The following is a 27,166-nucleotide window of genomic DNA, read 5'->3' as shown; positions in this document are numbered from 1 at the left end:
ACACCGATTGGCCCCAAAACGCAGTGGCGCCCCTTGCGGTATTTCTTTTATTGATTATAAGAGCTTTGATTACAATATAAGGCTGGGAACTCAGCCGTCACAGTAGAACCCCTGAAGCCTGCAAAGAACCTGCATCTGGCTTCTTGTCCACTCGGCATCCACAAACAAGTCCAGCCAATGTTCACATCGAAAGACTCTCTCACATTGAGTCTGCATACAGAAGCTTTCTCCCATGATCAAGGCTGCCACAACCATCCATAGCCTCTCACACTATGAACAGCATCACACCCTGACACATCCAGTGCTCCTGCATCACAACACAGACTCCCAAACTGTCTCTCAAAAGAGTATCACAGCACAGCATACCATACAGTCGACACATCTGTACAAACCCTCTCTACCTTCCAAGGGTATATCCATCTCTGTCATGGATGCCTTGTCCCCTGTCCAATCAGTAGCAAGGCTGTACCAAACATGTGTCCATTCCTGTACCTTCTGCCTGCATGTGACCTATCTCCTGGAGAAACCCAAATAACATGTTTCCTCGAGAAAACCTACGACCTGTTTCCACATGAAACCCTTAGGCCTGTTTCCCTTTGAAACTTCTGTCCTGTTTCCATACATCTAGTTACCTGTTCCCTCATGAAACATCTGGCAACATAGAGATGCCCATAACTGTAGGTCCCACTGTTCCTTTCTAGCAGGAAGAAAACAATCTGCTCCATGAGCACGCAGCCATGCGAGCTTGCATCACTCCCATGCCAAGAAACATAACCAAATGACCTGTACTCGCAGCCGGAAACCCAAGTACATTGCTGAATTTGCAGCCAAACAAAAACAGCCCATAAACAGTTTCAAAACAGTCCCGAACCCAAAGCAAAGAGAAGCTGAAAGTTCCATCAGTTGAACGCCATCGACATGATGTCTATGTTCATGAAAAACCAGCCCCTCCTTTCTGCAAAAACACGGCGTCCTCCAAAAAGCACACCTGGCTGCCTGTGTGTCCAGAGAAAACCAACCTGTAAGCGACTCTTGTGCAAAAGAGCATGAGTTTCAGCCCTCTGCGCCTGCAGTCCAGCCCCTTGTGCGTGGAGAAAAACATGCGCTGCTCTGTCCAGCGCTGCCTGCAGCCACCTGATTGCCAAGAGAGAGAGAGAGAGAGAAAGGAGGCCTATGACTCTGTCCTGTAGCGCAGCACAGCAGCCAGCCTTCACTCTCCAAAAAGCATGCATAAGGAGGTATTCAGCTGCGCCTCTGCACCCTGCAGCACAGCCCGCTTGTAATCCCTTCCTAAAAGCAAGAGATGACCAGCAGCGCAGACCCGCCAGCAGCAGAACTGTCAGCACCTATTTCTGTCCTGTCCGTACAGCTGTCCGTACAGTCGTACAGGTCTGCATGAAATCTCCTGTGCGCAGCCTACATGCAGTCCACTTCTCCCAAAAAGCACATGCTTCCTCAAGAGATAGGCGCCCCTTTTGCCTACCAGCCCCTCTTTTTTCCAAAAAGCACACGTGGCCCCAAAATAGCATATGGGCCACGTTTTTTTTTTCATAAAAGGCATTAAAAATGATTTTAAAGGTTTTTAAAACCTTTTAAGTTAAAATCTCTTTGCCCCCCCCTTCACACTTGGGGTTGTCCACATATGGGCTCCCTTTTTCACTCCAACCTGATGCCATTCACACTGTCCACCATGTCCCCGTGCACACCTGCATCTTGTCCAGAGAAAAACACAGGGTCGTAACATACCCCCCTCTTGAAAAATGGCAAGCGTCCTCGATTGCACTCAATGGCACAGTAAGGCATCTTATGAGCAAAGACACCCCATACGACAAAAACAATGGCCTTCCAATGCATCTGGGTGATAAAAACAATCATCCTGCACAATAAGCCACACTGTCACGCCAAAGTGACAAACACCTCTTGCTTGTTCCTTCAGAACCTACAGCAAAAGTCTAAAATCAAATGGAAACACGTTAACTGTGTTAGCCAAAAACAAAACCATGCATCATTCTACATATGGCACACATATGCATGACACACATATGCATTCGCAAACAATATGCTCCTCAAAATGCTCTACCTACTCCAAAGTAATATTCTAAGGGCTGCTCGCAAGCCTTACGCCCATGGGCATCCCGCAGGACCCACGACTGATGGTACAACATGAGCATATGAAAGCACTCAATGCATCCAAACACTACATCCACTAAGTACTTTCCCACATATGTTTCATGGCCATCCCGCATGAGTCACACCCAGTGGTGCATCCATGAACATAATAAAGCACTTGATGTATCATACCAATATACATGCAGCACATGACACAATGCAGAGTATTTCCCAATGTATTCTCAATGGTACCAGGATCCAATGGCACCAGAATACAAAAATACCTCTACCTCAAAAAGTGTATGCATACATGCACAAATAGAGTTCGATCCATATTTCCATGAACCAAACCAACTCTAGGACTGCTCGCAAGACTTATGTCCTCCATAGAGTTAGCCATAGTTGCAGTTATAGTCTCAAGGTGCATGCGACTGTGAACCATACTCAACCATCATCTCATGTGTCTAGAACACAAGATCATAGAAGTCCCATAAGCAGTTGTACTCTCAGCCTCAGTACCTTCGGGTGAATACAAAGATGTCACCAAGCGACTCCTAGATAACAAATGAGCCTGTCTGTAACAAGGGAGCGGAGGTGCTACCCCCCTCTTGAGCATCAGGCAATGCTCCAGACCTATGCTCTGCTGAACCTGAATGAGCCGTAACAAGAGTCGACTCCAACTCATAAGCATCAAGATAAAGCTACAACTCCTAAGGTGAATCTGCTAAGTCACCCTCCTCCATCCACTTCGCATCCATCAGTGAACCTCCTCCATCCACTTCGTATCCATCAGTGAACAGCTCTTGAACTTCACAGGATAGCGACGGGAAACCTTACCCTGTACCTTTCTTTCCTTATGTGCCAGTATATGCTCAGGAACAAGAACCTCGTCAAGTTCCTTCACTTCCATCTGAGCCTCATCTGATACATCCTCAGGCACCCAAAACCTGCTTGCACTCCACCCAAAGTGGTAAGCACAAGTCCTCGATGAAGCATAGTAGATCACCACTGCTAAACATAGAAAGAAACTGTCTTCCGAACCCATGAAGCCTCCGTGAAGATACCACTGGTGACAAACTGTCGAAAGCCATAGCCTTCAACGCATCTCCTGCACCATAACACTTCAACTGCTTCTTGTTCCTCGCCGACTACTTCTTGTCCTTGGTGTCTTTTCTCCTGAACTTCATCTTCAGCTCTTGCTCTTCACCCCATATAGGCAAAGACACAAAATCCTGTACTGTGTCCTGCACTTCCTTTTTTTCACTTTCCTCATGTTGAAGCTTTTAATGTGACAACCACGGGCTCGCCTCCTTGAGAAAGTCGACGATGTGTCCCGGCAAACGGAACCTTGTAAACCGGCCTGACGGGCGGTGAAACAAACACTCGCACAAATCTATTGGGTTCTATCTCCTGTATTGCTTTAACCATGTAAGCACAGTGATGGGCTATATATGCAACCTGTCAGCATAGCTCAAATTTGGCTTAGTAAATGGTCATGTAGATTAAGCCACTATGCATATGCACATAGTGAGGTCCTCCAAAAGCTCACCTATATCTACAAAAATCTTAGCGTTTTGCTCCAATAACATTAAAATAGGCTTATAGCCTGCCGTACCATACTTGGACATGTCCAAGCCATACTGCCTCTGTAACGGTAAAATTTCATCAAGTGATCTCTCCACCTCTATACCAAGAAAATACCACAGCTCACCCAAATCTTTCATCTCAAACTTCTATTATATGTTAGCATCATTATCACCAGTGATAATGAAGTCATCCACGTAAATGACTAGTATCATGATTCCTCTATCTATCTTTTTCACATAAAGTGAAAAATTTGCATTAGATATTTGAAATCCAATGGGAAGTGCTTACTTACAATATAAGGCTGGGAACTCAGCCGTCACAGTAGAACCCCTGAAGCCTGCAAAGAACCTGCATCTGGCTTCTTGTCCACTCGGCATCCACAAACAAGTCCAGCCAATGTTCACATCGAAAGACTCTCTCACATTGAGTCTGCATACAGAAGCTTTCTCCCATGATCAAGGCTGCCACAACCATCCATAGCCTCTCACACTATGAACAGCATCACACCCTGACACATCCAGTGCTCCTGCATCACAACACAGACTCCCAAACTGTCTCTCAAAAGAGTATCACAGCACAGCATACCATACAGTCGACACATCTGTACAAACCCTCTCTACCTTCCAAGGGTATATCCATCTCTGTCATGGATGCCTTGTCCCCTGTCCAATCAGTAGCAAGGCTGTACCAAACATGTGTCCATTCCTGTACCTTCTGCCTGCATGTGACCTATCTCCTGGAGAAACCCAAATAACATGTTTCCTCGAGAAAACCTACAACCTGTTTCCACATGAAACCCTTAGGCCTGTTTCCCTTTGAAACTTCTGTCCTGTTTCCATACATCTAGTTACCTGTTCCCTCATGAAACATCTGGCAACATAGAGATGCCCATAACTGTAGGTCCCACTGTTCCTTTCTAGGAGGAAGAAAACAATCTGCTCCATGAGCACGCAGCCATGCGAGCTTGCATCACTCCCATGCCAAGAAACATAACCAAATGACCTGTACTCGCAGCCGGAAACCCAAGTACATTGCTGAATTTGCAGCCAAACAAAAACAGCCCATAAACAGTTTCAAAACAGTCCCGAACCCAAAGCAAAGAGAAGCTGAAAGTTCCATCAGTTGAACGCCATCGACATGATGTCTATGTTCATGAAAAACCAGCCCCTCCTTTCTGCAAAAACACGGCGTCCTCCAAAAAGCACACACCTGGCTGCCTGTGTGTCCAGAGAAAACCAACCTGTAAGCGACTCTTGTGCAAAAGAGCATGAGTTTCAGCCCTCTGCGCCTGCAGTCCAGCCCCTTGTGCGTGGAGAAAAACATGCGCTGCTCTGTCCAGCACTGCCTGCAGCCACCTGTTTGCCAAGAGAGAGAGAGAGAGAAAGGAGGCCTATGACTCTGTCCTGTAGCGCAGCACAGCAGCCAGCCTTCACTCTCCAAAAAGCATGCATAAGGAGGTATTCAGCTGCGCCTCTGCACCCTGCAGCACAGCCCGCTTGTAATCCCTTCCTAAAAGCAAGAGATGACCAGCAGCGCAGACCCGCCAGCAGCAGAACTGTCAGCACCTATTTCTGTCCTGTCCGTACAGCTGTCCGTACAGTCGTACAGGTCTGCATGAAATCTCCTGTGCGCAGCCAACATGCAGTCCACTTCTTCCAAAAAGCACATGCTTCCTCAAGAGATAGGCGCCCCTTTTGCCTGCCAGCCCCTCTTTTTTCCAAAAAGCACACGTGGCCCCAAAATAGCATATGGGCCACGTTTTTTTTTTCATAAAAGGCATTAAAAATGATTTTAAAGGTTTTTAAAACCTTTTAAGTTAAAATCTCTTTGCCCCCCCCTTCACACTTGGGGTTGTCCACATATGGGCTCCCTTTTTCACTCCAACCTGATGCCATTCACACTGTCCACCATGTCCCCGTGCACACCTGCATCTTGTCCAAAGAAAAACACAGGGTCGTAACAATCTCCCACCCAGTATCCCACCCTCTCGTCCTGTGGATCATCATATCGATTTGGTCCCTAGGGTAGAACCTCCTAGCAAGTTTCCCTCGTCTTTCCAAGACTTCCAAGGGCAAGCTAGAACAGCAGTCAGTTCTCAAACATTTGAAACATGTTCCTAATGGACGCATTTTCACAGTCACCACATACCACCAAGCACTTAAGTGGCTCCCGACAATGCCAAGTGCCCAATGGAGTGATCAGCACACTAGACAGGGTCAGCTCTTCCACCAGGTTGGAGGAATGATCAAGTACATCCCTGGTCAGCATAACCCAGTAGAGCAGATGTTCTTAGTGGAAAGACCAGCATCTAGACCATTCAGGAGTCTTACCATTCTCAACATCTCTGGAAAAGACTTAATAGCATAGAAGATCAGTATGTCGATTCCACATAGTTTGGTACTCAACCCTACCCAGTTTGGCCCTCAATTTTGAGCCTGGCCATTATTCAGTTCACACACATGCAAGTAAGTTTAGACGAGATATCCACTTCACGAAAGGGGATAGGGTCTATCTGCGCATCATGAAACAAAGATTGAAACAAGTGGGTAAGTCCCAAGCTTTCATTCCGTAGTTTTAGACCTTTCCCAATAGTTACAAAGTTAAGTGATGTCTCCATGAAGTTAAAATTGCCTACCAGTTGGACAATGCATGATGTTTTCCATGTTTCTTGGCTAAAACCATATGTTGGACCAGAAGTGTTTGATGTTTCAGATGAACAACAGCCAAACGTGGTAGACGAAGCAGAAGTCATCGAGCCCGAGCAGATCCTTCTTCATCGTTGCAAGCATAGTTTCGATCGATAGATACATCAGTTCTATACGAAATTCCGAGATCAAGGCACCCACGAAGCCGTATGGCTAGACAAGGAGTTCTTTCAAGAGTATCCCCAGTTGTTGGCGGACTACTTGGAAGCCATGAACCTGCTGCCAAGCTAAGCAAGAGGGAATGTCACATGCACTCTGCACTATAGTGCATGCTGACAAACTGGCTCATCATCAACAGTGCAATATTTGTACAGTATTAGTTTCATTCAGGATGATATTTGTCGTACGCCGTGACCCCATTGTAATCCTCAGTCCAGGATAAGTCAGACACGAGCTACGTAGGTCATTCTCAGCCATCGTAAGTCAGTCAGTCCGTCTAAGTCCCTTAACCCACTTAAAGAGACGCATTCATGCATATACAATCAGTAGAAACCTTAGGGTTTGCATCAGAAAGCATCCTGCATATTGCACATCATTCATGCATCGCATCTAGACCATTGCAAGAACCCTAGATATCATCCAGTATTTATCATGATATTTACTAGGATTTTTTTGGTATTTTTCCCAGCATTTTATACACATTTATGCATTAGTAATTGGACATGAGCAATCGGCCAGCTCGGTAGCCAACCGACTGGCTCATTCGGCCCATATAAATAGAGCCCTTGCATAATCATTCTCTCATTCATTCATATTCAGCAAAGAGCATTCAGGCGCATCATATTCAGTCTTGCATCCACGTCAGTCCCATGCGTTTTGGAGAAGCGTGTCATCCTACAGCAAGAGGAGCATCAACGTTTGTGCTTTCAACCCTCCACGCAACATTCAAATTCATTTACAGCATTCATACTCAGTCTAGAACAATCCCAAACAGCCTCTCTCTCAGCCCTGGCTTTGCATCCCTCCCTCATACCATTGAGAAGAGTGCATAGGCTCGAGATTGGACATCTTTGGTGCTTCTACAGCTGTGTACAGTTCAGCCCAACACTTGGTCTTCAAAGGTCTTGCGTTTGGCTTATCGTCAGTCACACCGTCAGTCTCTTTAAAGATAATAAAGCAAATACTATCTCGGTAATGGGATAGGGGAGCCTTCAGTGGGTAATTCGGGACCCCATACGGTGTACAGTTCTCATCTCTCTCTCTCATATCTCTCTAACGTTTGAAGTATTAAAGTGGATTGCTAAACTCGCGAAACTCAGGATACAGAAGACGGTGTGAGCATTTGTGTGACAGGATCCTCCAATACGAATACTTCCGTTGCATGTTACACAACTTGATACGGGAAAACTCTCCAATCTTCTCAATCAAGTTATATGACTCAGTGATGGTAAGTTTCTCCACATCTGACTCCAATTTGGCAATCTTCACTATCAAAACTCTCCCATACCTCCTCTGGATCTCTGTCCACATCTGATGAGCATTACTCTGAGAGGAGATAAATTGTGCCTGTATGGATGGAGTCATGCAATGTATGATGATAAGACGAGGCCGAGCATCCAATATGCTTCTCAAAGCAGGGTCCACCAAGTGAGGTGTGGAGATAGCCATCACACACCGGCTCCTTCCAACAACAACTGAGTGTAGAAAGACCAAGTATGATAGTTGGATGCTGTAAGCTTCATGGAGTCACTGACTTGGGGAGGATTGTAGGATGGTATGTGGGCAAGGGTGGGAGCAAGACCTGGATGAGAGAAACTTAGAGAGGAAAGATTGGGAATAGGAACCACTTGTGGAGCGGCGGGAGTAGGGGATCCATGCTGTGATGGTGCTGGAGAATCAACAGGAGAAGCAGCACCAGTAGAGAAACCTCGTGAAGCCATGTCCTCTGACAAGAAACCTTCTCTGAAGAAAGGGGCTCAAAAAAATCAGCAAGTCCTCCTCTCAGGCTGTGCACAGCAAGAAGAAAGGGAGGGAGGGTGGGAAACTGAAAGGAGAGGAAGAAGATCTCTCCAAGATGTAGTTCCCTGTCCTCAACACCTAGAAGAGGGCTTCAGCAATCTTTGCTGAAAATTCAGAAATACAGCACTCTTGAGGAAGCCTCTGCTCCCGGAAGAAAACGCAGCACCTTCTACGCTGAATCTGCAGAAAACACAGCAAAATGTCGAAGCCTCTGCTCCAAAATAGAAAACGCACCTTTCTTATGCTCACAGGTTAGCATTTTTCTCTGATACCATGAAAGAAAGTGAAGCAAATATAAAACACAGATGTAGGCCCAGGTACAAGACCTGTAAATGCTGGAAACTGATGTTTATTGCTGAAATCTGAGCACAAGGGAAGCCCATAGGTGCTGTACAATGGTAAGAAGCACTAGTAGCAGCTACTAATGACCTCAACTGAATGCTGAAAAATGAGATGAACTGGGGAAAGGGAGTCAGCCCTTATATATTCCACAAGGATGATAGTCGGCCGGCTGTAGCAGGCCGACAGCATGACAGTAGCATAAAATGCTACAAAAAATGCCTAAAAATACCCAAAAATTTAGTTTAAAAATGCTGAATAATCTCTACTGAGATATGCCAATGCACATTGGCCACATAAATGGCCAATACAAGCATGAAAAAAGGTGATGTAGACCCTCTGGAGATGATATAATCCAACATTTTACTACCTTTTCAAGGCAGTCTATGGCTGTTTTGTACATCCTTTTTGTACCATATGAATATACCGAATACTCAGCTCTCTCTCTCTCTCTCTCTCTTCTGCATGCGTTTTGCATCAACATGGTGTTTAGGGCTGAAAGAAGACTCTCAAAGCTTCCAGCTTCCGCATGTAACATCCATAAACTTGGCCACAATATCAAACTCATCCTCCGCCTAGAGAAATTCATCAGGAAACACTATCTCAAACTCTATCCAAGTACTCAGTTTATTCCTAAGTTCTCTCCACCATGTCAGGGTTTTTCCCTTCAGGAGACCCCTAACCATCTGAATCTTCTGGGCTTTGGCACAATTTGGACACAAAAGATGACTTTTTGGACAAAGTTTTGTGGGCTGAAAAGGTAAAACCAACAGGATTACAAATTTTCCTCCTCCCTATAACTAGCCAAGCTCTAGAGCATTTGTACATATCAGGAGTAGAAGGTCTAAACTCAACCTTTTGGTCAGGCCAAAGGCCTTAGAGGTTGTTCAGACATCATCATCTTTTTGTACCATATAATACACTGAACTCATAGCTCATCTCTCTCTTCTCTTTCAATCTAACTATCAAGTTTGCATCATTGTTCTTAATCACTCTTAGGGCTGAGGATCAAGTAAGTTTGCAACATTGGTATCAAAGCATTCTGGCTCACCCCTCTAAGCTGTCCCAAGAAGGTGCACAGAATCCATAGCAGAATATAGCAAAGATAGCATTATGAGGTGGTCTAGAGGAAAGCATTCTCTTGGAGTGTGTGCACAAAGAAAGACACCAGTTAACTCTCAAATCATTTCCGGAGGAAAAGCAACACGCATGATCATTCTCGGTAGGAGACCATAGCTATGTTAAGGGAAAGGGATTGCACACCATAGCTACCATAGCGGGGGACAAAGTGGAATAAATGCACAATTCTTCAACCAGACTTCGAGTGGAATCTGAGAAGTAGCAAGGTGTTCAGGCAATGAAAGTCAAAGTCAATAGTCCAGGGAGGAAGGATGACAAGTTTCCAACCCGTCATCAAGTCTAGCACGAGGGGATGTCACGTGCACAACCATGGACATGGATAATCTCATCATTAGTCCTGGATTCAGCAACATTTTAAGGCAGATTTAGGGGCAGATATAGAACCAATTTTGCAACCCATTAGGCTTCCGAAGTGCCCAAGACATACACCCATGTATGGGACACCTTTTGGACGCAATTTGGACACAAAAGATGCCTTTTCAGATGAAGTTTTATGGGCTGAAAAGGCAAAACCGACTAGATTACAAATCTTCCTCTTCTCCCTATAAATAGCCAAGCTCTCATTTGTACATATCATCTAATCCCCCTTTGGAATAAGGTCATAGGCAATCAGTAGAAGGTCTAAAGTCAACCTTTTGGTCAAGCCAAAGGCCTCAAAAGTTCTACATATATCATCATCTTTTTGTACCAAATAATATACTGAACAAACAGCTCATCTCTCTCTGTCTAATCATCATTGTTCTTAATTAGCTTGAGACTGAGGATCAAGTAAGCAAGGCTTCCGCCTATGCAACATTGGTATCAAAGCACTCAAGCTCAGCCCTCTAAGCTATCCCACAGAATCCATAGCAAAATACAGCAAAGGTAGCAATATGAGGTGGTCTGCACCAAGCAAAGCTAGAGGAAAGCATTCTCTCGGAGTGTGCTCAAAGGAGGACACTTGTTAACTCTCAGATCACTGTGCAACATCCAAACAGTTTGTTGCCTTGAGGAGCCCACATACAACTAACATTGCACATTGGAGAAATAAGATCTGATGGATGAGGTCTCCCTAATAGACCCACTGTTAACACATTTCAATGAAAGTTAAACATGCCACCAGCACAGAGGAATTGATGTGACTTACTTGGGTCTCTAGAGGAGACTGTGAGATGAGTGTAACCCTATCAGCCTCTCATAAATGAGAATTCCCTCATGTCACAGGGGACTCTAGTGGTTCTAGGGTTTCTTTTTCTTTTTTTTTCTAATAGGATTTGAGAGATGCCGTACGCAGCTTCTATCAAATACTACCAGTCACCATGCAATGATATTTTTCTCATGGATCAAATTGCACCTCCTCTCCCAAGACATTGATATCGCTCTCTCTCTCTCTCTCTCTCTCGCACACACAACCCTTACATAGGTGCCAAGAACACACTCAGATATAAATGAGCAACAACCCTTACATAGGAGCCAAGAACACACTCAGAATGCACCACCACTGAAAATTATGAATACTATTCAACCCAGGGGTGTTCTGGCTAGTAGCACTAACAAGACCAGATTAGCAGGGCCCATACGCCAGGGTACCCAGAAAAGGATTAAGCTTTGCCATATCCGCATGAAATTTCTATAACAATCTTAATATAGAGATTTTCCACTAATCCGAGATGATAAGCAACAAATCGATTTGGATCTGAGATGCTAACCTGGTGCAGGAATTGCTCGGCTTCCTTCAGTTTGGAAGAGAGCCATCCAGCCATGGGGAAGCTCGGATCTCCAGTTTCTACACTGGTGTAACCTTCAAAAGGATTTGCAGATTGTGGCGATGGCCAACCCGGTTGCTCAATCCCATCAAAAGTCGCCCTCAGCTCAACTTCCCCCGCCCCGTCATCTACACACGATCCGCCATTGTGCAATCCTTTTCGTGGGAGCCCCAAAAAAAATTTGAGATTAACAAAGAGCGTTTGCGAATATGTTTGAAAAGATTTGCGAAGTAAATATTAATAACTAGCAGTGCGGTAGAGCAATTGGTGAAGCGTGCGTGTGTGTTTGGGGTAAGGTCTCATGATCGAGTCTTACTTAGTTCTCATCCGTAAGGACATTGCTTGGTATAAATAAAAAATCTCGCATTACAAAAAAAAAAAGTAAATATTAATGTGTTGCATATTATATATGGTTTATGAATCCAATATCTTTTTTGGCCCCCTATTAATTAATTTGTTTGAATGGGGTTGAGATTTTGCTAATGTTAAGACATTAGGTGGCGCTAGCGAGTGACAGATGGCAAAAATGTAGCTACATGCATGATGCTGGACAAATGTTGCTTTTTCTGTTGTGGTGCAAAGCATTTTCTTTGGCGACGTCTTGTCTCCTCACTTGTATACTGCCCCCTCTCTCTCTCAATGAGTGCAGGATATATTAGTCGTCGAGAGAGGCATGACGGCATTGCACAGCGTCATGAGCGTTGCTTTTTCTTTCGTTGAGTTCATGGATCTAGCGGTGGATAGATTTATGTGGGGTTCTAGGAGACGGTTGAATTCTGCGAGAGCCTAGCGAGCGCCCCCGGGAAGAGGTCATTGATGTAGGTTGCGGGCTCAAGCCGTTGCATTTGTTGGACGATGGTTCCCAACGCGCTGAAATATTGGGCCGTTGGCTGCCCTCATACAAAACAAGACAAGGTCCACCTTCCTCTTCTTCTTCATGATGAAGCAAACAAGCTCGCAGTCCTACCATAGCCAGCAATGGCAGGAGTGCAAGCAGGCAGCTTGGGGTAGTTTTCTCCTCATTTTCTCTCCCTACCCCCACCTCCTCCACCCATGGTTTCGCCATGAAGATTTATGTGGCTTAACACGACCGGTTGAGCTTTCGCTCCGGTGGAACCAAGGCACCTGTGCAGGCAGTATCTAGCCATGGACAGCCTAGCGATGGAAGCTTTGGAATCCGGCAAGAAGTAGGCTAGGGGACGGTGGGGAAGGTGACCCGGTTGGGGAAAGCAAGCAGGCGAGGGGAGGATAGGCAAGCGGAGGTAAGTACAGCGAGCGACCATGGATGCTAGTGAAGGGAGGTGGGCAGGCCAGCGTGGACTTTTGAAAGTAGCCTTAGAAAAAAAATAAGTTGCCACTTAATTAATATAACTAAAACAAAATGTTTTGAATATACAACTAAAAAACCTTGCTATTAATTAATTTTTCGTGGGTGTATATCCACTCTTTGGTATTAATTAATTTTTTTTCGTGGGTGTATATTTAAATTTTCTAAAAAACCTTATTAATTGTATGGTTAACAATAAAGTAGAACCTTTAAGTATAATAAAAGAATTAGATACCAAGGATTGCAACATTGAGATATACTCTTTTCATAATACATGTTTGAAAAAAAAAAGAGTTTAATAATTTGAAAATAGTTCGTATAATTTATTTTTAAAAATTAATACTTTTAAATTTCCAAAGGAGAAGAAGTACATGACAACATGGAAGTTTAATAAAGAAGGCGGTGTAATTACATCTGGAAAGAAGATGTCAACATGAAAGTTTAAAAAAGAAGGCGGTGTAATTACATCTGGAAAGAAGATGTCAACATGAAAGTTTAAAAAAGAAGGCGGTGTAATTACATCTGGAAAGAAGCAAATGTTGATCCTAAACAAAACATGCTTCCTCTTCAGTAAGACCAACAAACTTACAGATTTCAGGAGAGAGTGGGACAAATTCATCACCATCTACAATGGCTTTTTTGAATTTATATGCTTTCTCCCATATAGATAGATAAGATGTATTGTAATCATGTGGGGACTGGGGCCGCTAATCATCGTCAACAACAATAGGATTTGATCTACTTCCTTGTGCACTGTTGTTGTTATCTTGGAGTCCATCAGCATCTTCATTATCTTCCTCTTCATAATCTCCGCTTCCTCTTCCATTGAAGGGGTCAACGTATCTCGTCGGAGCAGTATCTTGAAAGAAAATCTCTTCTATATCTATACATTGAGTTAGATGCGAGAGTTTCATCACTTTCCACATTGCTGTTGACCTTTTTTTACTCATACCAGAGCCAATTTTTGGAATAATCCAAGAGGTTGCGGGGTAGTACTTTCCAGTGTGAATCATTTTCAAGAGAGTGGTTTATAAAAATGTTCCTAGTTTATAGGCTATATAATTATCTAGATAGACATATGCTCTTTCAAACAGATTAACAGGTGATAAGCAAACGTTATTCTTTAAGTCTCCCTAGCCATATAAGGCGTATATTTGATGTCCTCTAGTAATTTCTTCAACAGATATGTTGTGCGGGAAAAATTTAAAGTGTGGTTTATGCAAATCTTTCATGCAATAACCCACCATGCCATCTAGGGTATGCATCTTAACCTGTTTGAGAACTCTACACATAACTAACGCACCCTCGGGTTTAAATAAATCCCATCCTAAATATCTCTATATGGTTTTTCCTATGCTTATCAGGGATGGTGTCACCAAACTAGCTACCATTTGAAAATGCAAATGATTTAAGTTTCCTCCTTTCTCAAGTGTGAAGAGACCTTTTAAACATTCCATCCTTACAAATTCCTCCAAGGGCTCCCAGCAAGATAAGTGAATATCTCTATTGCCTATTGCAATTGTAACGGATACTTCAAATAGCTTGGTTTTTTTCTATGGTGGAAAAGAAGGGATTTTGTGTATGGAAGGTTCAGATTCCGCATTCTTCTCACTTTGCATTGGTTTTTTCAAGAAAACATTGAAAGTGAAAGAATGTCAAGAATTATTATATTTAAATCCAAATGCACATTTACAACCAAAAATTAAATTAAAATTTTGTTACAAATTCTCATTATTTATTTTATGATTAAAACAAAAATTTGTAATATCAGTAGCATAACGAATTTTAATCATAAAATTAAGATTTGCATACTGTTGTATTATAAAATAATGAATTTTAATTATATTTAAATATTTGTTTCTCATATACAAATTTATTAATTAGTTAAATCAAATTTGTATTGCAATTACAAAACTAGCAAAAAATTAATTAATTTAAGTGTACTATCAAATAATGAACAATTAAATACTTTTATTGATCTTAAATATTTAAATATTTGTTTGTAATATACAATTTTTTTATTAGACAAGTACAAAACTAGGGAAAAATAAATAAATTTAAGTATACTATCAAACAATGAAAGAGTAAATAATTTTATTTATTTTGGATATTTAAATTTACAGTACCGTAAAAAACTTTACAAAATTAAATACACTCCAAACGTTTTATAGCAACATTAAAGATTATTCAAATAATGAACAAGAAAATAATTTTAGAAAAAAATCATAATCTGAAGGAGAAAAAGTTATATATATATATATATATATATATATATATTATAGGCATCAGTAATTTATCACTATAAATTAATAAAATTAAAGTAATTAATTAAATCAAAATTAACATATATATATATCATAGGTGTGAAGTATTTTAAATTATCTCAACGCAAAAATAGAACTGCCGATAAGAGCGATACATTACTTCATTTTAATTGTTTTGCATATATAGTTTAAATTCACTAGACAGAAACTGAAAGCACATTATTTACTTTTAATAACTGCAATACAGAAGCTGCAATAAATTTACCTATAGAAATTTATTAAAAGTAATTACTTTAAATTACCTAAATTAATAAATAGTAGCAACAAAAAAACTGCGAACAGGAAATAGGGATAGGAATATATATTATAAAAGATAATTTAAAAATGTACATTTTCGGCTATGGACACCTTTTTACAAATCATCATGGAAGGAAGAAGAGATCTTACGCAAATTTGCCAAAAAAAATGTACATCATGGCTTCTTTTATATACAAAGATGGCATGTTATATATTAGTTTAAAACAAATAAATGCAACCCAAAAAAGATTTGGACTGCATATATATTATGGACACCATATTTAGCATCATGGAAATAAGACAAACGTTGTAATAGAGACGAAAAAGAAAATTAGACAACATGCATGCAAGAATATATATATATATATATATATAACAAAAAAATTTGTTTTTGCCAAAAAAAAGGAATGAAAATTTGTTTTTGCAAAAGAGGGCACTTTATTTTTGACTGCACGGAGGCTACGGACGGTATAGGTTCCTTCCAGAGGCGTCTCAATTCGAGGACAATATCTGGGAATAGTGGAAGTGGAAGGTTCTACTTCATGATAGAGTAATGGTGAAGTACATGGACCAGCATGCTCATGAGAACGAACCAGCAACGATGAAGATGGACAACGATCAACCTTCATGATATTAGTGATATCATGAAAAGCTTTCCTCCTCGATGGCATCACAACAACAGGATACAGAGGGTCAAAACAGAATCTATTGGATTGGAACAGTGACCAAGGTTCATTAAATATTGGGAGAGAATAAATTATGAAATGACACGCTAAGGATTTGAGAACCAGGCCATGCCACAGAGTCCCAATTATGTAGAGACACGAAATAGATTCGAGAAGAAAATATACTAGTACACGTTACATGCCATGCATGTTGGCAAATGGCAGGTCTCATACGATTATACGAGAAGCAATGAACATGCACAGAAGAAGAAAATCCAAGGAGCAGGAACCGGAAGCCATCCAGAAGCACATGCACGTTCATGGAAAATCTCAGACGAAACATCATACGAATATACGAGAACCACCAAACATCCACAGAAGAAGGAAATCCAAGGAGCACGAACCGGAAGCCATCCAGAAGCATGTGCATGTTGATGAGAAATATCAAACGAAATATCTAGATGTGGAAAGATCAAAGAACAAACCCGGCGAAGAAGCAGCGACGTACACCACATCTAAGCAATGCGAGATCTACTGAAAAAGCAACAATGTACACCACATCTAAAATGACCGAATAAAATCCACGTCGGCAACAAGAAAACCAGGATAGCATGTTAGACCTATAAATATAAGGAGAATTTAAGACACATGGCAAACATGCTAAGTTCAAAAAAAATAAACGCAACCCAAAAAAAGATTTGGGGTACATATCCATCCACATCCCATAATAGCATGGTGACGAAAAGCAAAGCCGAGAAGCATCCAAGAACAATGAGCCGCTTCCAGAAGACCTTCACAGCAAACCACGCTTGAACAAATCATGAACCTCCCCGCATGAAACGAAAGCATAGCCCAATAGAGCATTTGTAGCACCACGCGCAGGAACCCGCGAAAAATGCGAAGGTGAACCATGCAAACAAAAATCACGAACCTCCCCAAAATAAACGAAACCTTATACCAAAACAGCACGTGCTGACACGTGTTCTTGAGCAAAAGTGAAATTAATTAATTAATTCATGCTTAAAAAATGTTGTGGGTGCTTATTATATGTATTTCAAAAGTAGATATTTATTTTTCTCGTCAACAAAAAGAGCTTCCAAATTCCTTATTTTAACTAGAGTGCTTGGGTAGATGTGCTACTGGTTTCTAGTGTATATTTGAAATATAATAGTGTACATTTCTATATACTATGTAAAGGAACAGTTTCACGAAGTTGTCAAGTGGTAATTTGGTCCACGAGAGGTATGCTCCTATTACTCTAGGAATTTGAAAAATATCAAGCTGGGAATTATGTACGTGTGAAGCACAGGTCAACCCACTAGTAATAGTAAAGGTGATGCTAAGATTTCAGAGTACATTAACATGTTTATTCACATGTGAAAAAAATATCATATTGAAGAAATAAGGCTTTGGTATTTAATCACATTATGTTTGATGTTTGATAAGATTTTATTAATCAAACCATACTAGCACAACACTTACATGTCGATGATAAATTCTTAGCATTGCTATATAGACCAAATACGACTTTATGTAATGACATAAGACTATAGTAAGAAACTTTGATTCCGATTGTTCGTGAACGTATGCTATTAGAAGTGTAACTATTACAACTTTAAGAATAATTGTCAAGAACAAGACACGCAAACAATGATATTTTTTAGGTGTGCACTAGTTAGAATTCTAATAGGAATTGTCAGGATCGAGACAGTTGGTCCAATCTTTTAATATGGAAGAAGCCTCTCATAGAATCCTTGCACACAACCACATGTTAAGTGTTGATAAAGTTAATCGTATTAACTATGGTAATGCTTCTTTTGTGCATGTGTGTGAATGAAAATGGAAAAGACCATACATAAGGTATAACGAGGAGGCGAATTCTCCCTTTTAAATGAGCACTTTTATTAATGATGATAGAGAATTATTACAGTGTTATATAACATGTGAGAATGTACTTACGTGGTGGAAACTCGCTTTTCAACAAAGATGTGGGCAATACACCAAAGATAGTAGCCTCTATTTTTGAAGAAAGAAAAAGAAAGCGTCATGATTTGCTAAATTTGAGGATTGAGAGAAGAAAAAATAATAGTTACATGGATGCTTTCCAATTACCCAAGTGGCTTTTTGTGCTTGCAGCATTTGAAAGAACTCTTGTATGCTACTCAAGTAAAAAAAATCTTATCTTGCTCTGTCAAAATTCCTAGCTACCTAGTTAATCATTCAAAGTTATTAATACCAACGTTATTGTGATTAGAAAAATACATAGAAAACTCCTATGGATTTAGATTTTTTTTAAAAGAGGTTTTGGTAAGGTTAGCATTCATGCCTTGGGAAAGATCAAGGAAGAGAAGTAGGTTGTCGCATGGCAAGAGACAAAGAGAAAGAAGTGTTGATTATATTAAGCAAAGCCTTTATCAATGTTAATGTGATGCAGCCAATCATTTAGACGATTACTCTTACATTGCAAGGCCCGTTTGGAGGCAAATGATCTCAGATGATATTGAAAGACTCACCAATTCCTTAGGCATCTTATATGGAATATTAGAGGTTCAAGCTAGTTGTATAGCTTTACTTCTTAGTTTGAAAGTTGAAAGTCATGTAAATTGAAGCACCTCAAAAACACCTAAGAAAGATCCCATATTCCATCATTCATTATGCCATTGTTCTTGCCTCTTTCCTAAAACAAAATATCCAACCCCCATCATATTCTTCTATACACCATTAAAGTTCCTATCTCAGGAACGCATCGTGAAAGGAGAGCACCATCTTTTGTAACCAATTCAAAAGCAAGGAGATTTTCTCTTCTATGTGCTTCAATTTACATTTCATCCTCATAATACGAGTGTGAATTGTGCTACACCACATAGTGTGTTTTCATACACAGTATCAAAACTTACACTGTGCCAAATTACTTTACAAGTTACATGATGTCAATATCCGGTCAAGACTCAACACTTTTAGTGGTTATGGATCACATAGCTAACATCACCTAGCCATGCTATCTAACTATACCCAATAGGATAAGGGGCAGAAATAAACATGCATAGGGACTTAGCTAAGTGAGAACCCATATTTCATAGACACAACATAACATACACCAAAATTGACCATTGCATTATATTCCAGATTGCATGCATGGCTTAAAGCTACTAGAGTAGCATGAATAAATGAATACATGAGTTTTTAAGGCAATCCCCTAATGCCAAACTTACAAGGCTACTTCTCCCTCCTATTGCCACACACCCGCCTCCTCACCTAGCATCTCTTTTTTTCTTTCTCTCGCTACAACCCATTGTATGAGTAGTGGTTATGATCGAGATTCTCGGCTTTGGCTCATGATGCTTTAATTTTTGGTCAAGAACACTTGGCACTCATTGGCAGTGATGAGAACCATGGGGCATGTTCTCTTGCCAAAACCTAGCACGCCTAGTGCACACTATGGTAAACCCTTCTTCTATCCCTTTAGACTGGAGGAATACATTTTCTAGCCATTGTAGATTTGGAATTGGTCATTTCCTTTCCTACCCTTCCTCCTTGGTCGATTCAACTGAATCATTAATGCCTCCATATACAAATTTAATCTTTGTTTTGGTGATGTATTTGGGCTCCTCATCATGCAATTATTGTTTGCATGATTTTGTTGTTGTTTTTCATGACTCGCTGTTTACTAGGCCCTCTGACATTATGTTCTCCATCATCCTAGGATTCTTATTAGTAGTATTGAAGTAGCAATAATCAATGGTGTGGCTGGTAATGCTATGCTATATAGGTGCCCTATAGGTGGTGCATAGCTGAGTAGGGGAAAGCTGACACTCCTCCTTAGTTTGCACTTGATTTTTACACTTTGTACACTAGACATCCATCCTTGGTTTTTGCCACATGTCCTCATGTAAGATTAGCTAGGGTGGTCTTCAATTCTTCCTAAACATCCATTGCTTGCTTCCTGCCTTTCTTTTTTTGGTGTTTTGGCTCTTATTCAGTATCCAAATCTGAAGTGTAGTTTGAGTTAGAAGTGTCCTTATCATTAGATTTTGGCACTGAGGATTCTTCTTCTTTGTCCTTACCTTTCTTAGAGTTCTTTTTCTTCTTTTTAGGTTATTTCTTGCTTTTGTTAAAATGATATACCAAAATATTATGTGACATTGGGGTTATGGGCATATGGTTTATAAGGTCTAAATCTAGCTTTGTTTGGGGCAGTTTGGTCTAGTTAGGCATCTTAGTTGGTTGAACCAAACTAGTGGAAAACTAGTTAGAGGAGGATCTTGGTTGCCCTCAATGCTAGGCAAGTGGGTGCTCACACTTTAAACAAGTAATATATGGAGTCATGCACATCCAAGATAATTTTATGTGAAAGGGATAAAAGCATGGTCAAAAGAGCGGTTTACATGTTTATTTGCATACCACTCTTTTGACCATGCTTTTGTCCCTTTTACATTTGCATACCACTCTTTTGACCATGCTTTTATCCCTTTTACATAAAAGCATGGTCAAATGGTATGCATGTTTATTTGCTGAAAATTAAGGAGCGGCATGCACGCGCGCAAACACACACACACACACAATCGCATGCACGTGTACACACAGTTGACACACGCTACTTGATGATGCACTCACATAGACACGTGCACATACACACTATCAACATATAAAGGCACACACACATAATGCTTACACTTTGGCATTGATTGCTTTGTTAGTTAAAAGGTCTATTGTTCCGCAAATTTGCTCTTATAAAACATCCATGATTGTTTGGAACACTCAAGAAATTATGTATCAAGTTAAAAAAGATACAAGGATTTCCTTTCTTAGAAGCAGCTTGATAATGAAAATATGCAAGGAAAACTATAAGCACCATCATGAAGTATCTACTCCTTACAAGTACACATCCCACACTTGACCATCAAATGTAAAAATCTTGAAAATGACAACGCAAAAGGATTTTTATACGGCATCGAGGGAAGATTCTTCTTCCTCGACTTTTAGTCCTTTTCTATTTTATAGTCCTCAATGATAATGTAAAAGAATCTTCATTGGCATCGAGGGAAGACTCTTATTTCTCAACTTCTAGTCCTTTTTCTATTTTGTACTCTTGGGTTCTCTATTCGGGCATTCCCCCAAAATCTGAGTGATATATTTGAGATCTTTTTGGATTTTGTACCACTTTGTTTCTATAAAAGGATCCTCTCCATCATTCCCTTAAAGTTTGGGCAAGACAACCTCTGAGTCCTTTGCATTGGGCCATGCATTTAGCCTCTGAGCTTTTGGTATGTTTATGTTAGTGATCTTTGTCCTTGGGTAGGACAACCTCTGAGTCCTTTACATTGAGCCATGCATTTAGCCTCTAAGCTATGTTCATGAGCTGGAGCCAGTTTTTGTGGGTTCCATGTCTAGTCTTTGCTTATGTTAGAGTATAGGACTATTGAAGTTTATGCATAGTGATAATCAAGTCATCCACATAAATGACTAATAGCATGATCCCTATATTTATCTTTTCACATAAAGTAAAAAATCTGCATTGGGTATCTAGAATCCAATGATAACGAGATACTCCTTATCTTGTTTGACCATGCTATGGGTGCCTGCTTTAAGCCATTCAAGGCTTTGCTAACTTGTAGAAAATATGGATGTGTATCACTCTCATAACCTGGTGGCTTCATCAGGTATACTTCTTCTTACAAATCACCATGCAAGAAAGTAATCTTTAAATCCATTTGATGTAAAAACCAACCCTTTGCTATAACCATTCTTGTAACTGGGATGAGTGTCTCCTCATAGTTAATGCCAAACGGAGAGTCCAAATCACCCGAAACTTTGTAGACGCGCGAGGAACCCTACTAGTGCTTACACCAAAATTGATCGAGCGGTGAATTAGCTATTTTTAGTAGTTCTATGGACCCCAAATCTTATGCAAGCCTCTTATCCATGACTGGCTACAATTAGCAATATATATACCTATTTCAAGCAAGACTGTGTCCGGAGGTGTTCCTTGCCAAGCTCTACAACCCTCTCTAAAAAGAATTATTTTATGACCACTTGTGTGAAGATGGCGGCCAGGTGTAAATGAAGTGATATTCTTCATACTTGTCCATGCCTGGCTCTAATTGCCTACTTGGGTAGAGTTCTCGAAAACTAATTACACACAGTCATAGACAATGTCATGGATTACCCTCATGCCAAATTTGGTTCAGTTCTGACATGGTAAGATTACTGCCTATTATTGCCTACTTGGGTAGAGTTCTCAAAAATTAATTACACACAGTCATAGACAATGTCATGGATTACCCTCATGCCAAATTTGGTTCAGTTCTGACATGGTAAGATTACTGCCTATTTTTAGCAGTTCATGCTAAAATTAGCAAGAATTGAATAGAAAATTTGATTTGAAGCATCCACATCGGATCTTGTACTCTAAATATTCATTCTATCAAGTTTGGCTCAGTTTGGATTACTTTTTGACCAGTTAGAGCCCATTTTTGACCTCTTTAAGAGCGAAAATCTCTAAATTAGTCCAACTCTGAAAAGCGGATTTTGTAATGGAAAAAGCACTTTTGACAAGGCTATATATCATCTCTCAAAGATCTATTTTAGACACGGTCTGATACGGTGATAGTCCATCCATAGGAGTTTGGGCTTGTCAACTCATCATCTTAAGAAGAGCCTTAGAAAGCTTGTATGGACTTGTCAAAAATAGCCATCTTGAGAGGCAAGTTTCCTAAAACTGGTTGTTGGGCACTGCTCAAGAATCTGTTTTGAGAACCAAGCATATGGCTCAAGTCTTGACCTTAAGGAGCATCCACACACCAAGTCTAGGTCTATTCTGACTACTTTGAAAAACCTGCTATTTTTAGTCAGTACAGTTTAAAATAAGCAAAAACTGGAAAATTGGGAAGCAGATTGGCCGAGAAAGGAACCTACGTGATTGTTTCATTGAAAACTTTAACCCTAAAGCTTTAACTCATGAACAATGCGATAGAGCAGATCCATTGCGCTTGCACGCATTAGTGAATTACATGAGAGTATTTAATTTAGAATACTATAATATATTTTAGGATCATATGCAGCAGTAGAGTTAAGAGGCACTACTTTGATCGTGGATTGCTATCAATAAACCACTTGGGATCAAGGTTGGGAAGAAAACCTTGTGTACATTCAATTGTGCTGCATATTGGGGTTTGTTGAACGTGTTGAATTTGTTACATCCACTTTTGGATATTCTTGGGGTTGGTATATTGGAGATTATTTTGGGGAATTGAGAACAATGACTTTTCAGGACTTTAGTCCCTTCCTAAATTTAATCAATAGGTTACCATTCTCGTTTGATGAAAGTGATAGAAACTGAATAGAGAGAGGGACTAAAGACAAAATAAGAGAAGGGTAATATTTGAATTTCCTTGTATATCAAAAACTTGAGTGTCTGGTTATTAGCCCTTTAGAGTTCTAGACTCAATTGGGAATCTATCCTATGAACTTGAGAAGTGGTAGAGTCTTAATCAACTCTCGGTTGTTTGGAGGATCTGACAAGGCTTCTCATGCACCCACTGTAGGTAGTGGAACTGAGACCGTTAGATCTAAGGAACTAGGAATGAGAACAAGATTGCCTAAGGAATCAAGTAGTGAATCAGACCACGTATTAATTGAGAGTGGAGACTCTTGGTTTTAAGTTCCCCTTGAAGGAGAAAAGGAAAGAGCCATGTTAAGCAGCCATACTAATCCTTTCCTTAGAGCATCCTTAGGCAAAGAACATGTTAGATAAATGCTAAGTGAACCATCTGCCGGAGATTGGGCGAAGGTATCTCCAAGAGGTTAAAATTTGAAAAGATTATTTGTATTATCTGTGAAAGTACGTATACATGGACTCTAAAAACAGAGTTTTCAATAAGTACATTCCCTATTGAGGGAACAAGTTCTATTCCATGTCCTGAGAACCCTAATGCATTTAGAATTGATAGACCTGACTGGAGATTCCACGTCTATAAGGATGTGAGGGGTAATAAGTACATTCCTTGTAATAATGAGCCAGAGGTGGAAGTACTCATGGAAGAGCTTAGGTAGGGGGAGAAAGAACCTTCTCTTGTTCCTCGTCTTGAGCCACACCCCATTAGGTGTTGACTCAACAATGTGGATATCAAAGGTTAGTACAATTTTCAGCACCGCAGGTGCCAGCAAGGCTTCACATATTGATTGTTGACAGTTGTCTAAACTAGTCATAGATCAAATCTCCTATCAAACAGACAAAGATAAGTACAATTTTCAGCACCTCAAAGTACCCCCTCCGCAAAGATTGGAACATTAAGTCATAACAAACCAAGAATTGTTTATGACTGCTATTTTTAGCAGTTGATTGATGCCATAATTAGATAAGGTTTCCCATAGGTTTGAATTATATCTTGAACTTGCCTGATATTGAATATTACTGAAATTTGATGCTTACAAATAGAGATATTAGCCACTGGTAGGTTTATAAGGCAGTATTCGTGATTATGCACAAAATCATGTATCCAATAATCTGTCCACGCTTGATGAAAAAGTAGCCTTTTGGATGCCAAAATCTTGCTAGAGCTTGTACACTGATATTGAATATTACTCAAATTTGATGCTTACAAATAGAGATAATAGCCACTGGTAGGTTTATAAGGTAGTATTCGTGATTATGCACAAAATCAGGTATCCAGGCTAGTAATCTCTCCACGCTTGATGAAAAAGTAGCCTTTTGGATGCCAGAATCTTGCTAGAGCTTGTACACATATTGTTTGATGTCTAAGCTACAGGCATATAAAATCGAGAACAAATTTGGCATTGTTTGGATACTTTTCAGGCATACCAAAGTGGGCCAAGAGGCTAGTTTTCACATATTGCCTTTGGGAATTAGAAAGTTTGCACCCAGCTCGGAAATGGTCTTGTGATACTCAAATGTTCACGAGTTTCTTCATAGTCCTCATACATGTTGGAACTTACAAGAATACCAAATTTGAAGTCCTTTGGAGTGGTTTCAACTAACCAACCAAACCAGTTAAGCATTTTTTGGCCCTGTGTACATGCAACAGGCCAAACCCAGTCATCATGCATAACAATCTATCCACGCTTGGTCAAAATAAGGGCTTTCCATGGTCAAACTTCAGCAAGGTTATGCACATCAAATCTTCATACACACTACCTCAGGCATACCAAGCCTCAGGTCATTCCAGATCAATCTGATATGTTTTCAAGCAGATGGAAAAGGGTATCTGATACTATTTTCACATTCAAGCTGGGAAAAGCACATAGATGTCCATGCCTGGTATTTTCTACCCCTTATACACACTAAAATGCTGCATGCTCATGCACACAGGTCTACAGCTTCCCGGACTACATGCATACCGAATATGGATGCAATCTGACCATGTATGGTGAACTAACTAGCAGAAATTCATGAAATGGGCAGTGGGAACAGATTTCAGGCACACAAGACTGCTAGCTTGTCCACGCTTGGTCAAATGAAGGGTTGGGCATCATTTGCTAGCTGTGCCAGCTGGGATATGTTGAAATTATACTATCGACTTGCCATATACTAAACCCTATCAATTTTTGACATTATTGTCTATGTTTTCGGACATGGGAAATATGCCATCTAGCAAATGGTTGCATGGTTGACCAGTAAGCATACACCCGGCCAGTACAAGACCTTATATTTATCCAAATGCCAGAATATTATGTAGAACCATGTCACTAGGTAGATTTCATAGGACTACCAAGTTTGGTTGCATTCCAGGAACCTTAAGTTAGTCTAACCACTTTCCAGGCCCTGCTTGAGATCTTACAAAACTGCAACAATGAAAATCAATTATCATGGGCACGAATCTGTCCACTTTTGGTAAAAAATAGGCTTTTTGCATGTTAGTTTGCTGCAGGCATCTAACCTGCTGGTCTTCATATACTCGACTAGCCACAGATCAAGCCTTGGGTCAAAAGGACATATATAGAATGTTTAACTGGGATATTGATATAGGCTCCATACATATATTGGCAAACTACTACTTACTATCTCATCAGATGTCCACGTCTACCCATTTGAGGATGCAAATGAAGTCAGTTAGGTATGTGGTGTGCTGGACATCTTCTTGTTACACTATGTCAAATCTTAACTATTTCGACAAGCTAAAGTTGCTATAAATAGTAATTCAGTGAAACCAAGATTGCTTTGGAGGATAACAAAGAAAACTACCCTAGAAGCAAAAACCCTGTTCAAAATTACGTGATTGATGGCTTAGCATACATCCCCGATGTATATACCGATTTGTATGACAACTGTCCATACAACAACCTACAAATACACAAAATCTCATATGTCACTGGCTGAAATTAAGGCATTCTTGAAGCTACTAAAGTTCTACCCGGACACATTGGACATTATTGCAAATCATGACCTGGTCGTGTTTACACCTGGTGTTGGTAAATTGAAGCTGCTAATGGAGTCGGATGGATACGAGATTTTGTACCATGCAACAATTCAACATGACTAATGATCCTGCCAAATCTCATCAAAATTTGACCACTGGAGGTGAGACATGCTTTATAAGGTTGTAAGCTCAAATTGGTATTTAATGGCCTATTTTTTGGGATTAATGATGGTAATTAATGTTTTTCTAGATTAATTTATGGCCTTCTTTCACTTCCCACTTTTCAATCGATTTTGATGATTTTTGGGCTATTTTTCAGTAATTTTAGCTATTTTACTCAATTTTTGGTCATAAAAAGCTATTTTTGCATGTAAGTTCAGCGTATTTTAAACAATTACTCAATAACTAGCCGGAAAGTAGTCGACTGCTTCCCTTCACCCTACCTTCACATATTTACATACTTTTTGCCTTTAAACACTTGAATTCTTCCCTCTAATGAGTTTGGAATCCTCGTAGCTTGTCGGCAGCACACACTATGCATGCCTGCATAGTGTGATTTTTGAAGATTCTCAACCTGAAGCTTGCATAGAGCAAATTTATTTTCTTCTTCACACTTCTCAGACCTAAATAGCAAAATTTCTTTGCTAAGCATC

The 27,166-nt window shown here is 40.3% G+C and overlaps 1 protein-coding gene across 1 annotated transcript in view; it reads right to left on the bottom strand.

The window, feature by feature from the left end:
- The window catches only part of GC2 (golgin Putative 2), a 104,465-nt gene extending 92,554 nt beyond the window's left edge, over positions 1-11,911 (bottom strand). Inside the window, exon 1 of the mRNA XM_086823437.1 lies at positions 11,528-11,911. Within this exon, the coding sequence (XP_086679563.1) occupies positions 11,528-11,581 (54 nt within the window). The 5' untranslated portion in view covers positions 11,582-11,911. The remainder of the gene's footprint in view (positions 1-11,527) is intronic.
- Between the last annotated feature and the right edge of the window lie 15,255 nt (positions 11,912-27,166).

The sequence above is a fragment of the Cibotium barometz genome, chromosome 29 (assembly GCF_041138505.1).
Source record: "Cibotium barometz isolate CiBa-2024 chromosome 29, ASM4113850v1, whole genome shotgun sequence".
Classification (NCBI taxonomy): Eukaryota; Viridiplantae; Streptophyta; class Polypodiopsida; order Cyatheales; family Cibotiaceae; genus Cibotium; species Cibotium barometz.
This window is presented reverse-complemented; position numbering and strand designations above follow the sequence as displayed.